Raw genomic sequence first — 23,313 nt, forward strand, 5'->3', positions numbered from 1 at the left:
CGCTTTCATTTTTATTCCTTCGCTTTTTCATTACTCTTATATCGAATTCGCGCATACCGATTTGTTCAACGTCCGTTCGACTTTCCACAGCGGATATACCCCCAGTGCACGTGAACCCGTGCCAACCCTCACCATGCGGACCGAACTCGCAGTGCAAAGAGATCGGAGATTCTCCGTCGTGCTCTTGTCTGCCCGAATTCGTTGGCTCCCCGCCGAACTGTCGACCGGAATGCGTCAGCAATGCCGAATGCTCCAGCCACCTCGCATGCATCGGTCAAAAGTGTAGAGATCCTTGTCCGGGATCGTGTGGTGCTAACGCCGAATGCCGCGTAGTCAGTCACACGCCAATGTGCATTTGTAACGTCGGTTTCATTGGCGATCCGTTCGTCCAGTGCTTGCCTCGTCAGTCTGATCCCATACCGGAAGAACGTCCGGCTCCTTGCACCCCGTCTCCATGCGGAGCGAACGCGGTGTGCAGAGAGCAGAGTGGCGCCGGATCGTGCACGTGTCTGCCGGAATATTTCGGCAACCCTTACGAAGGATGTCGCCCCGAGTGCGTCATCAACTCGGATTGTCCCTCCAACAGAGCCTGCCTCCGAAACAAATGTCAAGACCCGTGTCCGGGAACTTGCGGTCAGAACGCGGACTGTCAAGTGATCAATCACCTACCGTCCTGCACTTGCAGACCGGGATACACCGGTGATCCGTTCCGCTATTGCAACGTTTACCAAGAGCGTAAGATATCCCGAATTTCGCTAAAACTTAACATTCAGAAACACACGTATTCACAAAACACAATAAAAACAAATAACACAATCGAATACGCACATTGGTGCACACTACACCAACACACTACCACGAAGTGTATTCACAATTTCCACATCATCCACACTCAATGCACACGTCGACGATAAATCCGCGAGCTTTTGTTTTTCAGAATATATTGAACTATTTTTTTTCCCAATAGCCGTCGTAGCGGATTCGGTCGATCCATGCAATCCTTCGCCTTGCGGTCCCAACAGTCAGTGTCGGGAAGTTAACGGTCAGGGCGTGTGCTCGTGCCTGCCCACATACGTTGGCTCTCCGCCGGCGTGTCGACCCGAGTGCGTGGTCAGTTCGGAATGTCCCCACGATAAGGCTTGTTTCAATCAAAAATGTACGAATCCGTGTCCAGGACCCTGCGGCACGAACTCCCGCTGCAACGTCAACAACCACAGTCCCATTTGCTCGTGCAATCCGGGCTACACCGGCGACCCGTTCTCGAGATGTTATCCCATACCTCGTGAGTGTTTTGTTGCTGCGCGTGATATCCTCGCATTCGCGCCAAAGTCGACCCGCCCCTTAACCCTCGTTGCTTCGTATTTCAGCGCCGTCACCCCCGCCCCAACAAGAACCCTACAGAGATCCGTGCGTGCCGTCGCCTTGCGGACTTAACTCTCAGTGCAGGGACATCGGCGGCGTGCCGTCGTGTTCCTGTTTGGCCACATTCATTGGCAGCCCTCCGAATTGTCGCGCCGAGTGCACGATCAATCCGGAGTGTCCCAGCAACAAGGCTTGCATGAATCAAAAGTGTCGCGACCCCTGCCCCGGCTCGTGCGGTTTGAGCGCCAATTGCGCGGTCATAAACCACACGCCGGTGTGCACATGTCCCGATGGATACACGGGAGATCCGTTCACCAGCTGTTACCCCAAGCCTCCACGTAAGAAACGCCCCTTTAAAATCTCCGTCTCTCGCGATAACCGCGAGACGTCGCTTAGTGATCGATCGATCTCATCCTTCCCGTTGTCGTTTTAGAAATCGAACCCGAAGAACCAGACCCCTGCAATCCGTCTCCTTGCGGAGCGAACGCTCAATGCGCCGATGGCGCGTGCACTTGTCTGCCCGAATACCAGGGCGATCCTTACACCGGATGTAGACCGGAGTGCGTCGTCAGCGCCGAGTGTCCCAGAGACAGAGCGTGCGTGCGCAACAAATGTGTCGATCCCTGTCCCGGTACGTGCGGTCAGAACGCAGTATGCGACGTCATCAATCACATACCCATGTGCAATTGTCCTCCGGGACTCAATGGAAACGCATTCGTGGAATGCAGACCAATGCAGGGTAGGCCATCTCACTCGCCGCTCTGGCGCTTGTCTCGACCGCGAACGCATTATTCGACGCTCATACCTTTATTTCATGTTGTGATTTAGCTCCTGTCGTTACGAACCCTTGCAATCCGTCACCCTGCGGCCCCAACAGTCAATGTAGGGAGATCAACGGTCAGGCGGTGTGCTCTTGCGTACCAGGATACATAGGAAGCCCTCCCACCTGTCGCCCCGAATGCGTTGTCAGCTCCGAGTGTCCCCAGAACGAAGCTTGTAGCAATCAGAAATGTAGAGACCCCTGTCCCGGCACTTGCGGCGTAGGCGCGAAATGCGGAGTCATCAATCACAACCCCATATGCACTTGCCCGCATAGATACACTGGCGATCCCTTCGTCAGATGCCAACCGATACGTAAGACAATGCCCCCTTATAGACGCTTTCATTTCTTTTTTATTCGCTTTCGCATTACTTCTATATCGAATTCGCGGATACCGATTTGTTCAACGTCCGTTCGACTTTCCACAGCGGATATACCCCCAGTGCACGTGAATCCGTGCCAACCCTCACCATGCGGACCGAACTCGCAGTGCAAAGAGATCGGAGATTCTCCGTCGTGCTCTTGTCTGCCCGAATTCGTTGGCTCCCCGCCGAACTGTCGACCGGAATGCGTCAGCAATGCCGAATGCTCCAGCCACCTCGCATGCATCGGCCAAAAGTGTAGAGATCCTTGCCCGGGATCGTGTGGTGCTAACGCCGAATGCCGCGTAGTCAGTCACACGCCAATGTGCATTTGTAACGTCGGTTTCATTGGCGATCCGTTCGTCCAGTGCTTGCCTCGTCAGTCTGATCCCATACCGGAAGAACGTCCGGCTCCTTGCACCCCGTCACCATGCGGAGCGAACGCGGTGTGCAAAGAGCAGAGTGGCGCCGGATCGTGCACGTGTCTGCCGGAATACTTCGGCAACCCTTACGAAGGATGTCGCCCCGAGTGCGTCATCAACTCGGATTGTCCCTCCAACAGAGCCTGCCTCCGAAACAAATGTCAAGACCCGTGTCCGGGAACTTGCGGTCAGAACGCGGACTGTCAAGTGATCAATCACCTACCGTCCTGCACTTGCAGACCGGGATACACCGGTGATCCGTTCCGCTATTGCAACGTTTACCAAGAGCGTAAGATATCCCGAATTTCGCTAAAACTTAACATTCAGAAACACACGTATTCACAAAACACAATAAAAACAAATAACACAATCGAATACGCACATTGGTGCACACTACACCAACACACTACCACGAAGTGTATTCACAATTTCCACATCATCCACACTCAATGCACACGTCGACGATAAATCCGCGAGCTTTTGTTTTTCAGAATATATTGAACTATTTTTTTTCCCAATAGCCGTCGTAGCGGATTCGGTCGATCCATGCAATCCTTCGCCTTGCGGTCCCAACAGTCAGTGTCGGGAAGTTAACGGTCAGGGCGTGTGCTCGTGCCTGCCCACATACGTTGGCTCTCCGCCGGCGTGTCGACCCGAGTGCGTGGTCAGTTCGGAATGTCCCCACGATAAGGCTTGTTTCAATCAAAAATGTACGAATCCGTGTCCAGGACCCTGCGGCACGAACTCCCGCTGCAACGTCAACAACCACAGTCCCATTTGCTCGTGCAATCCGGGCTACACCGGCGACCCGTTCTCGAGATGTTATCCCATACCTCGTGAGTGTTTTGTTGCTGCGCGTGATATCCTCGCATTCGCGCCAAAGTCGACCCGCCCCTTAACCCTCGTTGCTTCGTATTTCAGCGCCGTCACCCCCGCCCCAACAAGAACCCTACAGAGATCCGTGCGTGCCGTCGCCTTGCGGACTTAACTCTCAGTGCAGGGACATCGGCGGCGTGCCGTCGTGTTCCTGTTTGGCCACATTCATTGGCAGCCCTCCGAATTGTCGCGCCGAGTGCACGATCAATCCGGAGTGTCCCAGCAACAAGGCTTGCATGAATCAAAAGTGTCGCGACCCCTGCCCCGGCTCGTGCGGTTTGAGCGCCAATTGCGCGGTCATAAACCACACGCCGGTGTGCACATGTCCCGATGGATACACGGGAGATCCGTTCACCAGCTGTTACCCCAAGCCTCCACGTAAGAAACGCCCCTTTAAAATCTCCGTCTCTCGCGATAACCGCGAGACGTCGCTTAGTGATCGATCGATCTCATCCTTCCCGTTGTCGTTTTAGAAATCGAACCCGAAGAACCAGACCCCTGCAATCCGTCTCCTTGCGGAGCGAACGCTCAATGCGCCGACGGCGCGTGCACTTGTCTGCCCGAATACCAGGGCGATCCTTACACCGGATGTAGACCGGAGTGCGTCGTCAGCGCCGAGTGTCCCAGAGACAGAGCGTGCGTGCGCAACAAATGTGTCGATCCCTGTCCCGGAACGTGCGGTCAGAACGCAGTATGCGACGTCATCAATCACATACCCATGTGCAATTGTCCTCCGGGACTCAATGGAAACGCATTCGTGGAATGCAGACCAATGCAGGGTAGGCCATCTCACTCGCCGCTCTGGCGCTTGTCTCGACCGCGAACGCATTATTCGACGCTCATACCTTTATTTCATGTTGTGATTTAGCTCCTGTCGTTACGAACCCTTGCAATCCGTCACCCTGCGGCCCCAACAGTCAATGTAGGGAGATCAACGGTCAGGCGGTGTGCTCTTGCGTACCAGGATACATAGGAAGCCCTCCCACCTGTCGCCCCGAATGCGTTGTCAGCTCCGAGTGTCCCCAGAACGAAGCTTGTAGCAATCAGAAATGTAGAGACCCCTGTCCCGGCACTTGCGGCGTAGGCGCGAAATGCGGAGTCATCAATCACAACCCCATATGCACTTGCCCGCATAGATACACTGGCGATCCCTTCGTCAGATGCCAACCGATACGTAAGACAATGCCCCCTTATAGACGCTTTCATTTCTTTTTTATTCGCTTTCGCATTACTTCTATATCGAATTCGCGGATACCGATTTGTTCAACGTCCGTTCAACTTTCCACAGCGGATATACCCCCAGTGCACGTGAATCCGTGCCAACCCTCACCATGCGGACCGAACTCGCAGTGCAAAGAGATCGGAGATTCTCCGTCGTGCTCTTGTCTGCCCGAATTCGTTGGCTCCCCGCCGAACTGTCGACCGGAATGCGTCAGCAATGCCGAATGCTCCAGCCACCTCGCATGCATCGGCCAAAAGTGTAGAGATCCTTGCCCGGGATCGTGTGGTGCTAACGCCGAATGCCGCGTAGTCAGTCACACGCCAATGTGCATTTGTAACGTCGGTTTCATTGGCGATCCGTTCGTCCAGTGCTTGCCTCGTCAGTCTGATCCCATACCGGAAGAACGTCCGGCTCCTTGCACCCCGTCACCATGCGGAGCGAACGCGGTGTGCAAAGAGCAGAGTGGCGCCGGATCGTGCACGTGTCTGCCGGAATACTTCGGCAACCCTTACGAAGGATGTCGCCCCGAGTGCGTCATCAACTCGGATTGTCCCTCCAACAGAGCCTGCCTCCGAAACAAATGTCAAGACCCGTGTCCGGGAACTTGCGGTCAGAACGCGGACTGTCAAGTGATCAATCACCTACCGTCCTGCACTTGCAGACCGGGATACACCGGTGATCCGTTCCGCTATTGCAACGTTTACCAAGAGCGTAAGATATCCCGAATTTCGCTAAAACTTAACATTCAGAAACACACGTATTCACAAAACACAATAAAAACAAATAACACAATCGAATACGCACATTGGTGCACACTACACCAACACACTACCACGAAGTGTATTCACAATTTCCACATCATCCACACTCAATGCACACGTCGACGATAAATCCGCGAGCTTTTGTTTTTCAGAATATATTGAACTATTTTTTTTCCCAATAGCCGTCGTAGCGGATTCGGTCGATCCATGCAATCCTTCGCCTTGCGGTCCCAACAGTCAGTGTCGGGAAGTTAACGGTCAGGGCGTGTGCTCGTGCCTGCCCACATACGTTGGCTCTCCGCCGGCGTGTCGACCCGAGTGCGTGGTCAGTTCGGAATGTCCCCACGATAAGGCTTGTTTCAATCAAAAATGTACGAATCCGTGTCCAGGACCCTGCGGCACGAACTCCCGCTGCAACGTCAACAACCACAGTCCCATTTGCTCGTGCAATCCGGGCTACACCGGCGACCCGTTCTCGAGATGTTATCCCATACCTCGTGAGTGTTTTGTTGCTGCGCGTGATATCCTCGCATTCGCGCCAAAGTCGACCCGCCCCTTAACCCTCGTTGCTTCGTATTTCAGCGCCGTCACCCCCGCCCCAACAAGAACCCTACAGAGATCCGTGCGTGCCGTCGCCTTGCGGACTTAACTCTCAGTGCAGGGACATCGGCGGCGTGCCGTCGTGTTCCTGTTTGGCCACATTCATTGGCAGCCCTCCGAATTGTCGCGCCGAGTGCACGATCAATCCGGAGTGTCCCAGCAACAAGGCTTGCATGAATCAAAAGTGTCGCGACCCCTGCCCCGGCTCGTGCGGTTTGAGCGCCAATTGCGCGGTCATAAACCACACGCCGGTGTGCACATGTCCCGATGGATACACGGGAGATCCGTTCACCAGCTGTTACCCCAAGCCTCCACGTAAGAAACGCCCCTTTAAAATCTCCGTCTCTCGCGATAACCGCGAGACGTCGCTTAGTGATCGATCGATCTCATCCTTCCCGTTGTCGTTTTAGAAATCGAACCCGAAGAACCAGACCCCTGCAATCCGTCTCCTTGCGGAGCGAACGCTCAATGCGCCGACGGCGCGTGCACTTGTCTGCCCGAATACCAGGGCGATCCTTACACCGGATGTAGACCGGAGTGCGTCGTCAGCGCCGAGTGTCCCAGAGACAGAGCGTGCGTGCGCAACAAATGTGTCGATCCCTGTCCCGGAACGTGCGGTCAGAACGCAGTATGCGACGTCATCAATCACATACCCATGTGCAATTGTCCTCCGGGACTCAATGGAAACGCATTCGTGGAATGCAGACCAATGCAGGGTAGGCCATCTCACTCGCCGCTCTGGCGCTTGTCTCGACCGCGAACGCATTATTCGACGCTCATACCTTTATTTCATGTTGTGATTTAGCTCCTGTCGTTACGAACCCTTGCAATCCGTCACCCTGCGGCCCCAACAGTCAATGTAGGGAGATCAACGGTCAGGCGGTGTGCTCTTGCGTACCAGGATACATAGGAAGCCCTCCCACCTGTCGCCCCGAATGCGTTGTCAGCTCCGAGTGTCCCCAGAACGAAGCTTGTAGCAATCAGAAATGTAGAGACCCCTGTCCCGGCACTTGCGGCGTAGGCGCGAAATGCGGAGTCATCAATCACAACCCCATATGCACTTGCCCGCATAGATACACTGGCGATCCCTTCGTCAGATGCCAACCGATACGTAAGACAATGCCCCCTTATAGACGCTTTCATTTCTTTTTTATTAGCTTTCGCATTACTTCTATATCGAATTCGCGGATACCGATTTGTTCAACGTCCGTTCGACTTTCCACAGCGGATATACCCCCAGTGCACGTGAATCCGTGCCAACCCTCACCATGCGGACCGAACTCGCAGTGCAAAGAGATCGGAGATTCTCCGTCGTGCTCTTGTCTGCCCGAATTCGTTGGCTCCCCGCCGAACTGTCGACCGGAATGCGTCAGCAATGCCGAATGCTCCAGCCACCTCGCATGCATCGGCCAAAAGTGTAGAGATCCTTGCCCGGGATCGTGTGGTGCTAACGCCGAATGCCGCGTAGTCAGTCACACGCCAATGTGCATTTGTAACGTCGGTTTCATTGGCGATCCGTTCGTCCAGTGCTTGCCTCGTCAGTCTGATCCCATACCGGAAGAACGTCCGGCTCCTTGCACCCCGTCTCCATGCGGAGCGAACGCGGTGTGCAAAGAGCAGAGTGGCGCCGGATCGTGCACGTGTCTGCCGGAATACTTCGGCAACCCTTACGAAGGATGTCGCCCCGAGTGCGTCATCAACTCGGATTGTCCCTCCAACAGAGCCTGCCTCCGAAACAAATGTCAAGACCCGTGTCCGGGAACTTGCGGTCAGAACGCGGACTGTCAAGTGATCAATCACCTACCGTCCTGCACTTGCAGACCGGGATACACCGGTGATCCGTTCCGCTATTGCAACGTTTACCAAGAGCGTAAGATATCCCGAATTTCGCTAAAACTTAACATTCAGAAACACACGTATTCACAAAACACAATAAAAACAAATAACACAATCGAATACGCACATTGGTGCACACTACACCAACACACTACCACGAAGTGTATTCACAATTTCCACATCATCCACACTCAATGCACACGTCGACGATAAATCCGCGAGCTTTTGTTTTTCAGAATATATTGAACTATTTTTTTTCCCAATAGCCGTCGTAGCGGATTCGGTCGATCCATGCAATCCTTCGCCTTGCGGTCCCAACAGTCAGTGTCGGGAAGTTAACGGTCAGGGCGTGTGCTCGTGCCTGCCCACATACGTTGGCTCTCCGCCGGCGTGTCGACCCGAGTGCGTGGTCAGTTCGGAATGTCCCCACGATAAGGCTTGTTTCAATCAAAAATGTACGAATCCGTGTCCAGGACCCTGCGGCACGAACTCCCGCTGCAACGTCAACAACCACAGTCCCATTTGCTCGTGCAATCCGGGCTACACCGGCGACCCGTTCTCGAGATGTTATCCCATACCTCGTGAGTGTTTTGTTGCTGCGCGTGATATCCTCGCATTCGCGCCAAAGTCGACCCGCCCCTTAACCCTCGTTGCTTCGTATTTCAGCGCCGTCACCCCCGCCCCAACAAGAACCCTACAGAGATCCGTGCGTGCCGTCGCCTTGCGGACTTAACTCTCAGTGCAGGGACATCGGCGGCGTGCCGTCGTGTTCCTGTTTGGCCACATTCATTGGCAGCCCTCCGAATTGTCGCGCCGAGTGCACGATCAATCCGGAGTGTCCCAGCAACAAGGCTTGCATGAATCAAAAGTGTCGCGACCCCTGCCCCGGCTCGTGCGGTTTGAGCGCCAATTGCGCGGTCATAAACCACACGCCGGTGTGCACATGTCCCGATGGATACACGGGAGATCCGTTCACCAGCTGTTACCCCAAGCCTCCACGTAAGAAACGCCCCTTTAAAATCTCCGTCTCTCGCGATAACCGCGAGACGTCGCTTAGTGATCGATCGATCTCATCCTTCCCGTTGTCGTTTTAGAAATCGAACCCGAAGAACCAGACCCCTGCAATCCGTCTCCTTGCGGAGCGAACGCTCAATGCGCCGACGGCGCGTGCACTTGTCTGCCCGAATACCAGGGCGATCCTTACACCGGATGTAGACCGGAGTGCGTCGTCAGCGCCGAGTGTCCCAGAGACAGAGCGTGCGTGCGCAACAAATGTGTCGATCCCTGTCCCGGAACGTGCGGTCAGAACGCAGTATGCGACGTCATCAATCACATACCCATGTGCAATTGTCCTCCGGGACTCAATGGAAACGCATTCGTGGAATGCAGACCAATGCAGGGTAGGCCATCTCACTCGCCGCTCTGGCGCTTGTCTCGACCGCGAACGCATTATTCGACGCTCATACCTTTATTTCATGTTGTGATTTAGCTCCTGTCGTTACGAACCCTTGCAATCCGTCACCCTGCGGCCCCAACAGTCAATGTAGGGAGATCAACGGTCAGGCGGTGTGCTCTTGCGTACCAGGATACATAGGAAGCCCTCCCACCTGTCGCCCCGAATGCGTTGTCAGCTCCGAGTGTCCCCAGAACGAAGCTTGTAGCAATCAGAAATGTAGAGACCCCTGTCCCGGCACTTGCGGCGTAGGCGCGAAATGCGGAGTCATCAATCACAACCCCATATGCACTTGCCCGCATAGATACACTGGCGATCCCTTCGTCAGATGCCAACCGATACGTAAGACAATGCCCCCTTATAGACGCTTTCATTTCTTTTTTATTCGCTTTCGCATTACTTCTATATCGAATTCGCGGATACCGATTTGTTCAACGTCCGTTCAACTTTCCACAGCGGATATACCCCCAGTGCACGTGAATCCGTGCCAACCCTCACCATGCGGACCGAACTCGCAGTGCAAAGAGATCGGAGATTCTCCGTCGTGCTCTTGTCTGCCCGAATTCGTTGGCTCCCCGCCGAACTGTCGACCGGAATGCGTCAGCAATGCCGAATGCTCCAGCCACCTCGCATGCATCGGCCAAAAGTGTAGAGATCCTTGCCCGGGATCGTGTGGTGCTAACGCCGAATGCCGCGTAGTCAGTCACACGCCAATGTGCATTTGTAACGTCGGTTTCATTGGCGATCCGTTCGTCCAGTGCTTGCCTCGTCAGTCTGATCCCATACCGGAAGAACGTCCGGCTCCTTGCACCCCGTCACCATGCGGAGCGAACGCGGTGTGCAAAGAGCAGAGTGGCGCCGGATCGTGCACGTGTCTGCCGGAATACTTCGGCAACCCTTACGAAGGATGTCGCCCCGAGTGCGTCATCAACTCGGATTGTCCCTCCAACAGAGCCTGCCTCCGAAACAAATGTCAAGACCCGTGTCCGGGAACTTGCGGTCAGAACGCGGACTGTCAAGTGATCAATCACCTACCGTCCTGCACTTGCAGACCGGGATACACCGGTGATCCGTTCCGCTATTGCAACGTTTACCAAGAGCGTAAGATATCCCGAATTTCGCTAAAACTTAACATTCAGAAACACACGTATTCACAAAACACAATAAAAACAAATAACACAATCGAATACGCACATTGGTGCACACTACACCAACACACTACCACGAAGTGTATTCACAATTTCCACATCATCCACACTCAATGCACACGTCGACGATAAATCCGCGAGCTTTTGTTTTTCAGAATATATTGAACTATTTTTTTTCCCAATAGCCGTCGTAGCGGATTCGGTCGATCCATGCAATCCTTCGCCTTGCGGTCCCAACAGTCAGTGTCGGGAAGTTAACGGTCAGGGCGTGTGCTCGTGCCTGCCCACATACGTTGGCTCTCCGCCGGCGTGTCGACCCGAGTGCGTGGTCAGTTCGGAATGTCCCCACGATAAGGCTTGTTTCAATCAAAAATGTACGAATCCGTGTCCAGGACCCTGCGGCACGAACTCCCGCTGCAACGTCAACAACCACAGTCCCATTTGCTCGTGCAATCCGGGCTACACCGGCGACCCGTTCTCGAGATGTTATCCCATACCTCGTGAGTGTTTTGTTGCTGCGCGTGATATCCTCGCATTCGCGCCAAAGTCGACCCGCCCCTTAACCCTCGTTGCTTCGTATTTCAGCGCCGTCACCCCCGCCCCAACAAGAACCCTACAGAGATCCGTGCGTGCCGTCGCCTTGCGGACTTAACTCTCAGTGCAGGGACATCGGCGGCGTGCCGTCGTGTTCCTGTTTGGCCACATTCATTGGCAGCCCTCCGAATTGTCGCGCCGAGTGCACGATCAATCCGGAGTGTCCCAGCAACAAGGCTTGCATGAATCAAAAGTGTCGCGACCCCTGCCCCGGCTCGTGCGGTTTGAGCGCCAATTGCGCGGTCATAAACCACACGCCGGTGTGCACATGTCCCGATGGATACACGGGAGATCCGTTCACCAGCTGTTACCCCAAGCCTCCACGTAAGAAACGCCCCTTTAAAATCTCCGTCTCTCGCGATAACCGCGAGACGTCGCTTAGTGATCGATCGATCTCATCCTTCCCGTTGTCGTTTTAGAAATCGAACCCGAAGAACCAGACCCCTGCAATCCGTCTCCTTGCGGAGCGAACGCTCAATGCGCCGACGGCGCGTGCACTTGTCTGCCCGAATACCAGGGCGATCCTTACACCGGATGTAGACCGGAGTGCGTCGTCAGCGCCGAGTGTCCCAGAGACAGAGCGTGCGTGCGCAACAAATGTGTCGATCCCTGTCCCGGAACGTGCGGTCAGAACGCAGTATGCGACGTCATCAATCACATACCCATGTGCAATTGTCCTCCGGGACTCAATGGAAACGCATTCGTGGAATGCAGACCAATGCAGGGTAGGCCATCTCACTCGCCGCTCTGGCGCTTGTCTCGACCGCGAACGCATTATTCGACGCTCATACCTTTATTTCATGTTGTGATTTAGCTCCTGTCGTTACGAACCCTTGCAATCCGTCACCCTGCGGCCCCAACAGTCAATGTAGGGAGATCAACGGTCAGGCGGTGTGCTCTTGCGTACCAGGATACATAGGAAGCCCTCCCACCTGTCGCCCCGAATGCGTTGTCAGCTCCGAGTGTCCCCAGAACGAAGCTTGTAGCAATCAGAAATGTAGAGACCCCTGTCCCGGCACTTGCGGCGTAGGCGCGAAATGCGGAGTCATCAATCACAACCCCATATGCACTTGCCCGCATAGATACACTGGCGATCCCTTCGTCAGATGCCAACCGATACGTAAGACAATGCCCCCTTATAGACGCTTTCATTTCTTTTTTATTCGCTTTCGCATTACTTCTATATCGAATTCGCGGATACCGATTTGTTCAACGTCCGTTCGACTTTCCACAGCGGATATACCCCCAGTGCACGTGAATCCGTGCCAACCCTCACCATGCGGACCGAACTCGCAGTGCAAAGAGATCGGAGATTCTCCGTCGTGCTCTTGTCTGCCCGAATTCGTTGGCTCCCCGCCGAACTGTCGACCGGAATGCGTCAGCAATGCCGAATGCTCCAGCCACCTCGCATGCATCGGCCAAAAGTGTAGAGATCCTTGCCCGGGATCGTGTGGTGCTAACGCCGAATGCCGCGTAGTCAGTCACACGCCAATGTGCATTTGTAACGTCGGTTTCATTGGCGATCCGTTCGTCCAGTGCTTGCCTCGTCAGTCTGATCCCATACCGGAAGAACGTCCGGCTCCTTGCACCCCGTCTCCATGCGGAGCGAACGCGGTGTGCAAAGAGCAGAGTGGCGCCGGATCGTGCACGTGTCTGCCGGAATACTTCGGCAACCCTTACGAAGGATGTCGCCCCGAGTGCGTCATCAACTCGGATTGTCCCTCCAACAGAGCCTGCCTCCGAAACAAATGTCAAGACCCGTGTCCGGGAACTTGCGGTCAGAACGCGGACTGTCAAGTGATCAATCACCTACCGTCCTGCACTTGCAGACCGGGATACACCGGTGATCCGTTCCGCTATTGCAACGTTTACCAAGAGCGTAAGATATCCCGAATTTCGCTAAAACTTAACATTCAGAAACACACGTATTCACAAAACACAATAAAAACAAATAACACAATCGAATACGCACATTGGTGCACACTACACCAACACACTACCACGAAGTGTATTCACAATTTCCACATCATCCACACTCAATGCACACGTCGACGATAAATCCGCGAGCTTTTGTTTTTCAGAATATATTGAACTATTTTTTTTCCCAATAGCCGTCGTAGCGGATTCGGTCGATCCATGCAATCCTTCGCCTTGCGGTCCCAACAGTCAGTGTCGGGAAGTTAACGGTCAGGGCGTGTGCTCGTGCCTGCCCACATACGTTGGCTCTCCGCCGGCGTGTCGACCCGAGTGCGTGGTCAGTTCGGAATGTCCCCACGATAAGGCTTGTTTCAATCAAAAATGTACGAATCCGTGTCCAGGACCCTGCGGCACGAACTCCCGCTGCAACGTCAACAACCACAGTCCCATTTGCTCGTGCAATCCGGGCTACACCGGCGACCCGTTCTCGAGATGTTATCCCATACCTCGTGAGTGTTTTGTTGCTGCGCGTGATATCCTCGCATTCGCGCCAAAGTCGACCCGCCCCTTAACCCTCGTTGCTTCGTATTTCAGCGCCGTCACCCCCGCCCCAACAAGAACCCTACAGAGATCCGTGCGTGCCGTCGCCTTGCGGACTTAACTCTCAGTGCAGGGACATCGGCGGCGTGCCGTCGTGTTCCTGTTTGGCCACATTCATTGGCAGCCCTCCGAATTGTCGCGCCGAGTGCACGATCAATCCGGAGTGTCCCAGCAACAAGGCTTGCATGAATCAAAAGTGTCGCGACCCCTGCCCCGGCTCGTGCGGTTTGAGCGCCAATTGCGCGGTCATAAACCACACGCCGGTGTGCACATGTCCCGATGGATACACGGGAGATCCGTTCACCAGCTGTTACCCCAAGCCTCCACGTAAGAAACGCCCCTTTAAAATCTCCGTCTCTCGCGATAACCGCGAGACGTCGCTTAGTGATCGATCGATCTCATCCTTCCCGTTGTCGTTTTAGAAATCGAACCCGAAGAACCAGACCCCTGCAATCCGTCTCCTTGCGGAGCGAACGCTCAATGCGCCGACGGCGCGTGCACTTGTCTGCCCGAATACCAGGGCGATCCTTACACCGGATGTAGACCGGAGTGCGTCGTCAGCGCCGAGTGTCCCAGAGACAGAGCGTGCGTGCGCAACAAATGTGTCGATCCCTGTCCCGGAACGTGCGGTCAGAACGCAGTATGCGACGTCATCAATCACATACCCATGTGCAATTGTCCTCCGGGACTCAATGGAAACGCATTCGTGGAATGCAGACCAATGCAGGGTAGGCCATCTCACTCGCCGCTCTGGCGCTTGTCTCGACCGCGAACGCATTATTCGACGCTCATACCTTTATTTCATGTTGTGATTTAGCTCCTGTCGTTACGAACCCTTGCAATCCGTCACCCTGCGGCCCCAACAGTCAATGTAGGGAGATCAACGGTCAGGCGGTGTGCTCTTGCGTACCAGGATACATAGGAAGCCCTCCCACCTGTCGCCCCGAATGCGTTGTCAGCTCCGAGTGTCCCCAGAACGAAGCTTGTAGCAATCAGAAATGTAGAGACCCCTGTCCCGGCACTTGCGGCGTAGGCGCGAAATGCGGAGTCATCAATCACAACCCCATATGCACTTGCCCGCATAGATACACTGGCGATCCCTTCGTCAGATGCCAACCGATACGTAAGACAATGCCCCCTTATAGACGCTTTCATTTCTTTTTTATTCGCTTTCGCATTACTTCTATATCGAATTCGCGGATACCGATTTGTTCAACGTCCGTTCAACTTTCCACAGCGGATATACCCCCAGTGCACGTGAATCCGTGCCAACCCTCACCATGCGGACCGAACTCGCAGTGCAAAGAGATCGGAGATTCTCCGTCGTGCTCTTGTCTGCCCGAATTCGTTGGCTCCCCGCCGAACTGTCGACCGGAATGCGTCAGCAATGCCGAATGCTCCAGCCACCTCGCATGCATCGGCCAAAAGTGTAGAGATCCTTGCCCGGGATCGTGTGGTGCTAACGCCGAATGCCGCGTAGTCAGTCACACGCCAATGTGCATTTGTAACGTCGGTTTCATTGGCGATCCGTTCGTCCAGTGCTTGCCTCGTCAGTCTGATCCCATACCGGAAGAACGTCCGGCTCCTTGCACCCCGTCTCCATGCGGAGCGAACGCGGTGTGCAAAGAGCAGAGTGGCGCCGGATCGTGCACGTGTCTGCCGGAATACTTCGGCAACCCTTACGAAGGATGTCGCCCCGAGTGCGTCATCAACTCGGATTGTCCCTCCAACAGAGCCTGCCTCCGAAACAAATGTCAAGACCCGTGTCCGGGAACTTGCGGTCAGAACGCGGACTGTCAAGTGATCAATCACCTACCGTCCTGCACTTGCAGACCGGGATACACCGGTGATCCGTTCCGCTATTGCAACGTTTACCAAGAGCGTAAGATATCCCGAATTTCGCTAAAACTTAACATTCAGAAACACACGTATTCACAAAACACAATAAAAACAAATAACACAATCGAATACGCACATTGGTGCACACTACACCAACACACTACCACGAAGTGTATTCACAATTTCCACATCATCCACACTCAATGCACACGTCGACGATAAATCCGCGAGCTTTTGTTTTTCAGAATATATTGAACTATTTTTTTTCCCAATAGCCGTCGTAGCGGATTCGGTCGATCCATGCAATCCTTCGCCTTGCGGTCCCAACAGTCAGTGTCGGGAAGTTAACGGTCAGGGCGTGTGCTCGTGCCTGCCCACATACGTTGGCTCTCCGCCGGCGTGTCGACCCGAGTGCGTGGTCAGTTCGGAATGTCCCCACGATAAGGCTTGTTTCAATCAAAAATGTACGAATCCGTGTCCAGGACCCTGCGGCACGAACTCCCGCTGCAACGTCAACAACCACAGTCCCATTTGCTCGTGCAATCCGGGCTACACCGGCGACCCGTTCTCGAGATGTTATCCCATACCTCGTGAGTGTTTTGTTGCTGCGCGTGATATCCTCGCATTCGCGCCAAAGTCGACCCGCCCCTTAACCCTCGTTGCTTCGTATTTCAGCGCCGTCACCCCCGCCCCAACAAGAACCCTACAGAGATCCGTGCGTGCCGTCGCCTTGCGGACTTAACTCTCAGTGCAGGGACATCGGCGGCGTGCCGTCGTGTTCCTGTTTGGCCACATTCATTGGCAGCCCTCCGAATTGTCGCGCCGAGTGCACGATCAATCCGGAGTGTCCCAGCAACAAGGCTTGCATGAATCAAAAGTGTCGCGACCCCTGCCCCGGCTCGTGCGGTTTGAGCGCCAATTGCGCGGTCATAAACCACACGCCGGTGTGCACATGTCCCGATGGATACACGGGAGATCCGTTCACCAGCTGTTACCCCAAGCCTCCACGTAAGAAACGCCCCTTTAAAATCTCCGTCTCTCGCGATAACCGCGAGACGTCGCTTAGTGATCGATCGATCTCATCCTTCCCGTTGTCGTTTTAGAAATCGAACCCGAAGAACCAGACCCCTGCAATCCGTCTCCTTGCGGAGCGAACGCTCAATGCGCCGACGGCGCGTGCACTTGTCTGCCCGAATACCAGGGCGATCCTTACACCGGATGTAGACCGGAGTGCGTCGTCAGCGCCGAGTGTCCCAGAGACAGAGCGTGCGTGCGCAACAAATGTGTCGATCCCTGTCCCGGAACGTGCGGTCAGAACGCAGTATGCGACGTCATCAATCACATACCCATGTGCAATTGTCCTCCGGGACTCAATGGAAACGCATTCGTGGAATGCAGACCAATGCAGGGTAGGCCATCTCACTCGCCGCTCTGGCGCTTGTCTCGACCGCGAACGCATTATTCGACGCTCATACCTTTATTTCATGTTGTGATTTAGCTCCTGTCGTTACGAACCCTTGCAATCCGTCACCCTGCGGCCCCAACAGTCAATGTAGGGAGATCAACGGTCAGGCGGTGTGCTCTTGCGTACCAGGATACATAGGAAGCCCTCCCACCTGTCGCCCCGAATGCGTTGTCAGCTCCGAGTGTCCCCAGAACGAAGCTTGTAGCAATCAGAAATGTAGAGACCCCTGTCCCGGCACTTGCGGCGTAGGCGCGAAATGCGGAGTCATCAATCACAACCCCATATGCACTTGCCCGCAAAGATACACTGGCGATCCCTTCGTCAGATGCCAACCGATACGTAAGACAATGCCCCCTTATAGACGCTTTCATTTTTATTCCTTCGCTTTTTCATTACTCTTATATCGAATTCGCGCATACCGATTTGTTCAACCTCCGTTCGACTTTCCACAGCGGATATACCCCCAGTGCACGTGAACCCGTGCCAACCCTCACCATGCGGACCGAACTCGCAGTGCAAAGAGATCGGAGATTCTCCGTCGTGCTCTTGTCTGCCCGAATTCGTTGGCTCCCCGCCGAACTGTCGACCGGAATGCGTCAATAATGCTGAATGTTCTAGTCACCTTGCTTGCATCGCTCAAAAGTGTAAAGATCCTTGCCCTGGTGCTTGTGGTTTTAATTCACTGTGTAAAGTTGTTAGTCATTCACCACAATGTATTTGTCCTAATGGTCATACCGGTGATCCGTTTTTCCATTGTCATGTTACTTCAGGTGCATATCATTTTTATATATTTTTTTTTACTTTATTTTATTCGTTGATGTTGATTTTACCGTGCGATTCTAGAGCCCGTTCTTCAAGATTTTACTTCACCATGTTCACCTTCCCCTTGTGGCTTAAACGCCATTTGTCATGAAACTAGAAATGCTGGATCATGTTCTTGTATTCCTGGTTATTTCGGTAATCCTTATGATGGTTGTCGTCCAGAATGCGTTTTGAATTCTGACTGTCCGTCTAATAAGGCCTGCATGAGTGAAAAATGTGAAGATCCTTGCCCTGGTACTTGCGCCTCAAATGCTTATTGTCAAGTCATCAACCATCTTCCGTCATGCAATTGTCCTACTGGTTTTACTGGAAACCCGTTTATTAATTGTGCTATTATTTACGAATGTAAGATTTTTTCTTATTTTATATCTTCTACAATTATTTTTAACCATCTACATACATATTTAGTCAACAGCCTCGTATCCGATATACACATTTACTAATAAAATTTTACACAAACCACAAATATGTCCACACACATTTATTCGAATTATCTGTAACTCAATATATTTACTATTTATTTTTTTTAATTGATCGTTCCGTTTTGTCTGATACACTTTATTTTGTGCATATATTTTATATTTTCATGTCTAAATTTCACAGCTCCTCCTTCAATATCTGTTGACCCTTGCAATCCATCACCATGTGGTCCAAATAGTAACTGTCGGGTGGTGGATGAACACGCAATTTGCTCTTGTCAATCAGATTATATTGGAACACCTCCAAGTTGTCGTCCTGAATGTACTATTAGTTCTGAATGTTCTTTAAAACTTGCTTGTATTGGACGAAAATGCTCTGATCCATGCAAAGATAATTGTGGCAAAAATACCAAGTGTCAAGTTATCAACCATAGCCCGATTTGTTCTTGCATGAATGGATATACTGGAGATCCGTTTACTCTCTGTAATCTAAGTAAGAAATTGTGTTTATTTTTTAAATGATACCAGATTATGTTAATGTAACATATTTAACTTAAGTTTATTTATTTTTATTAATATTTCTTAATCAATAGTTCCAGCACCTCCTCCGGCATTACCGGAATATGTCAATCCTTGTGTTCCAACACCATGTGGTTTGAACTCTCAGTGTAGAGATATTGGGGGTGCACCATCTTGCTCTTGTTTATTAAATTACATTGGAAGCCCGCCACATTGCCGACCAGAATGTACAATTAATCCGGAATGTTCCAGTGATAAAGCCTGTCATAATCAAAAATGTCGTGACCCATGTCCAGGTTCTTGTGGTGTTAATGCTAGGTGTTCGGTTATTAATCATACACCAATTTGCACTTGTTTTGATGGATACACTGGAGATCCATTTTCAAACTGTTTCCCTAAACCGCCAAGTAATTCAAGGATATATTGATTTGTACTTATAACATCGAGGCCTATATTTCATTGAGGTATATTTTTATATTTTAGTTCTTGAACCTGTTCCGGTTGATCTTTGTAATCCATCGCCTTGTGGATCAAATGCTAGATGCGATAACGGTGTTTGCACTTGTAATCCCGAATATCATGGAGACCCTTACGTTGAATGTCGACCAGAATGTATCGTTAGTGCCGACTGTCCTAGGGACAAGGCCTGTACTCGTAATAAATGTAAGGATCCTTGTCCAGGAACATGTGGTCAAAATGCATTATGTGATGTTATCAACCACATCCCAATGTGTAAATGTCCTCCTAGTTTTTCTGGAAACGCGTTTATTGAATGCAGACCTATGCAGGGTATACCAACTTTACACTTTTCTAGCTTTTCTTTTGTTTCTATCGTTTAACTTGTATAATCTTACAAATTATTGTGTTGACAATTAGATCCTGTTGTTACAAATCCTTGCAATCCTTCACCATGTGGACCTAACAGCCAATGTAGAGAAATTAATGGCCAAGCAGTGTGCTCGTGTGTACAAGGTTACTTGGGAAGTCCGCCAACATGTCGACCCGAATGTGTTGTTAGTTCAGAATGTCCCCAAAATGAAGCGTGTAGTAACCAAAAGTGCAAAGATCCATGCCCTGGTTCTTGTGGTGTGGGTGCAAGATGTGAGGTTATAAATCACAATCCAATATGCTCATGCTCGTTACGATATACTGGCGATCCTTTCGTCAGATGCCAACTGATACGTAAGACACTGCACTATATAATGTTTCATCAAATTTTCACATAACTATAAAAATTAAAAAAATATCTAAAAATACCTGCCATTTTTTCACAGCGGATATTCTACCCGTTCGCGTAAATCCGTGCCAACCCTCGCCTTGCGGACCCAACTCACAATGCAAAGAGATTAGAGATTCGCCTTCTTGCTCTTGTCTACCCGAATTCACAGGCTCTCCGCCAAACTGCAGACCAGAATGCATCAGTAACTCGGAATGCGTCAGTAATCTTGCTTGCATTAACCAGAAATGTAAGGATCCTTGTCCAGGATCTTGTGGAGCCAATGCCGAGTGTCGTGTGGTTAGCCATACACCTATGTGTATTTGTTCAATCGGTTTTGTCGGCGATGCATTCGTACAATGTTTGCCTGAGAAAGCTGAACCCATTCCGCCGGAGCGTCCAACACCTTGCATACCGTCACCTTGTGGTGCAAATGCCATATGTAAAGAACAGAACGGTGCTGGGGCTTGTACATGTCTTCCAGAGTATTTTGGAAATCCCTACGAAGGATGCCGTCCAGAATGTATCATCAATTCAGATTGCGCGTCAAACAAAGCCTGTATTAGAAATAAATGTCAAGATCCTTGCCCGGGAACTTGTGGTCAAAATGCTAACTGTCAAGTAGTTAATCACCTACCGTCATGTAATTGCATACCTGGATACACCGGTGATCCATTCCGATACTGCAATGTTTTTGAAGAACGTAAGAATTATTTATATATACATATTTTTCACTTTTGTTTTAGTGTTTATTTTTAATTATATATTTTTATCATTAGCCAAAGACCCAATAAACCCCTGCAATCCATCACCGTGTGGTCCCAATAGTCAGTGTCGCGAAGTTAACGGTCAGGGTGTCTGCTCATGTCTACCTACTTATATGGGTTCACCACCTGCTTGTCGACCCGAATGTGTGGTTAGTTCGGAATGTCCACAGGATAAGGCTTGCTTTAATCAAAAATGCACTAATCCATGCCCAGGACCCTGTGGTACAAACGCTCGCTGCAATGTCAACAACCACAGTCCGATATGTTCGTGCAATCCGGGTCATACTGGTGATGCTTTCTCGAGATGTTATCCCATACCTCGTAAGTGATAATGTCGTGCTTGTATTTTTTTTATATTTCGTTCTTTCGACAGTTTTCCCATATGTTGGTATTTAACGCTCGTTTCCAATTTCAGCACCTTCACTTCCGCCTAAAGAGGAACCTTTCAGAGATCCATGCGTGCCGTCTCCATGTGGCTCTAACGCACAGTGTAGAGACATCGGTGGAGTTCCTTCCTGCTCTTGTCTGGACACTTTCATAGGCAGTCCTCCAAATTGCCGTCCAGAATGTACAATTAACCCAGAATGTCCCAGCAACAAAGCTTGCATGACTCAAAAGTGTCGCGATCCGTGTCCCGGTTCGTGCGGTCTGAGTGCTAATTGCATAGTTATAAATCACACACCTGTATGTACTTGTCCTGATGGATACACGGGAGATCCATTCTCTAACTGTTATCCTAAGCCACCACGTAAGATAGACACATTTATATTGCCTTTTAGTGATTATTTTAGATCTCGTAATCATCGTGCCTTTTATCGTTTTAGCTATTGAACCTCAAAAACTTGACCCTTGCAATCCGTCACCTTGTGGACCCAATTCCAAATGCGATAATGGTGTCTGTACTTGCATATCCGAGTATCATGGAGATCCTTACACTGGGTGTCGACCAGAATGTATTGTCAGCTCCGACTGCCCTAGAGATAGAGCTTGTATACGCAGTAAATGTGTCGATCCGTGTCCAGGAACATGCGGCCAACGGGCTGTATGTGAAGTAATCAATCATATCCCGATGTGTAACTGTCCTCCGGGTTTCACTGGAAACGCATTCACCGAATGTAAACCTGTGGAAGGTATTATAAAAATTTGAAAGCCTTTATCAGCAGCGATTTTTAATAATGCTTATTACCATACATAATCACCTGGACAAAATCATTTATCATCTCTTTTTTAATGTTCTGATTTAGCCCCTATCGTTACAAACCCTTGCAATCCTTCACCATGTGGCTCCAACAGTCAGTGTAGAGAAATTAACGGTCAAGCTGTATGCTCATGCCTTTCTGGATATATTGGAAGCCCTCCAACATGCAGACCTGAATGTGTTGGAAGCTCTGAATGCCCTCAAAATCAAGCTTGTGTCAACCAAAAATGCAAGGATCCTTGTCCAGGAGCTTGTGGCATCAGTACAGTGTGCAACGTTATTCAACATAATCCCATATGTTCTTGTATAGTTGGTTTTACTGGTGATCCATTTACTCGTTGTTTCCCTATTCGTGAGTCTTTATTTTATATTTAAATATCAATTTAGTTTTATATGTAAATAATATATCAAATATTTAATTCAATTTCAGCACCTCCAAAGATTGAACCAGTGTCTGATCCATGTGTACCATCACCATGTGGACCAAACAGTCAGTGTATGCCCAAAGACAGTTCATATTCTTGCACGTGTCTGTCAACGTTTATCGGTTCTCCACCCAATTGTCGACCTGAGTGTGTTACTAATGGAGATTGTCCATCGAATCTTTCATGTATAAGACAAAAATGCAAAGATCCATGCCCCGGTTCCTGTGGTGCAAATGCTCAGTGCCATGTTTTCAATCATAGTCCAACATGCACCTGTTCTGCAGGTTTTACTGGTGATCCATTTACCCAATGCTACACTATTCCACCTAGGCCTATCATAGAACGCGTAAACCCTTGTTATCCATCTCCTTGTGGAGCAAATGCAATCTGCAAAGAACAACACGGAGCTGGGTCTTGCATATGCATACCCGAATATTACGGAAATCCATACGAAGGATGTAAACCAGAGTGTGTTTTGAATACTGACTGCGTATCAAGTAAAGCATGTACTGGAAACAAATGTACTGATCCATGTACTGGATCATGTGGCAGAAATGCTGTTTGTCAAGTTATCAATCATGTACCTGTTTGTACATGCTTTGAAGGATACACTGGAAATCCATTCCAATATTGTAATGTGATAGAAAAACGTAAGGATTTTTTTTAAATA

General features: G+C 51.1%; 1 protein-coding gene across 1 annotated transcript in view; it reads left to right on the forward strand.

Moving 5' to 3' along the window:
• dpy (fibrillin-like protein dumpy) overlaps positions 1–23,313 on the forward strand; it is a 220,073-nt gene that overhangs the window by 180,956 nt on the left and 15,804 nt on the right. Inside the window, 47 exon segments of the mRNA XM_077443110.1 lie at positions 91–735; positions 977–1,288; positions 1,368–1,700; positions 1,796–2,101; positions 2,191–2,496; positions 2,611–3,255; positions 3,488–3,802; positions 3,888–4,229; positions 4,316–4,621; positions 4,711–5,040; positions 5,131–5,775; positions 6,008–6,322; positions 6,408–6,740; positions 6,836–7,141; positions 7,231–7,560; positions 7,651–8,295; positions 8,528–8,842; positions 8,928–9,260; positions 9,371–9,661; positions 9,751–10,056; positions 10,186–10,815; positions 11,048–11,362; positions 11,448–11,789; positions 11,876–12,181; positions 12,271–12,576; positions 12,691–13,335; positions 13,568–13,882; positions 13,968–14,333; positions 14,411–14,701; positions 14,791–15,120; positions 15,211–15,855; positions 16,088–16,402; positions 16,488–16,820; positions 16,916–17,221; positions 17,311–17,616; positions 17,730–18,037; positions 18,123–18,444; positions 18,703–19,011; positions 19,112–19,444; positions 19,521–19,826; positions 19,914–20,219; positions 20,312–20,956; positions 21,033–21,341; positions 21,436–21,768; positions 21,845–22,150; positions 22,265–22,570; positions 22,649–23,293. Of these exon segments, the coding sequence (XP_077299236.1) occupies positions 91–735; positions 977–1,288; positions 1,368–1,700; positions 1,796–2,101; positions 2,191–2,496; positions 2,611–3,255; positions 3,488–3,802; positions 3,888–4,229; positions 4,316–4,621; positions 4,711–5,040; positions 5,131–5,775; positions 6,008–6,322; positions 6,408–6,740; positions 6,836–7,141; positions 7,231–7,560; positions 7,651–8,295; positions 8,528–8,842; positions 8,928–9,260; positions 9,371–9,661; positions 9,751–10,056; positions 10,186–10,815; positions 11,048–11,362; positions 11,448–11,789; positions 11,876–12,181; positions 12,271–12,576; positions 12,691–13,335; positions 13,568–13,882; positions 13,968–14,333; positions 14,411–14,701; positions 14,791–15,120; positions 15,211–15,855; positions 16,088–16,402; positions 16,488–16,820; positions 16,916–17,221; positions 17,311–17,616; positions 17,730–18,037; positions 18,123–18,444; positions 18,703–19,011; positions 19,112–19,444; positions 19,521–19,826; positions 19,914–20,219; positions 20,312–20,956; positions 21,033–21,341; positions 21,436–21,768; positions 21,845–22,150; positions 22,265–22,570; positions 22,649–23,293 (17,838 nt within the window).

Source organism: Arctopsyche grandis, chromosome 12, assembly GCF_051622035.1.
Source record: "Arctopsyche grandis isolate Sample6627 chromosome 12, ASM5162203v2, whole genome shotgun sequence".
In the NCBI taxonomy this organism is placed as follows: Eukaryota; Metazoa; Arthropoda; class Insecta; order Trichoptera; family Hydropsychidae; genus Arctopsyche; species Arctopsyche grandis.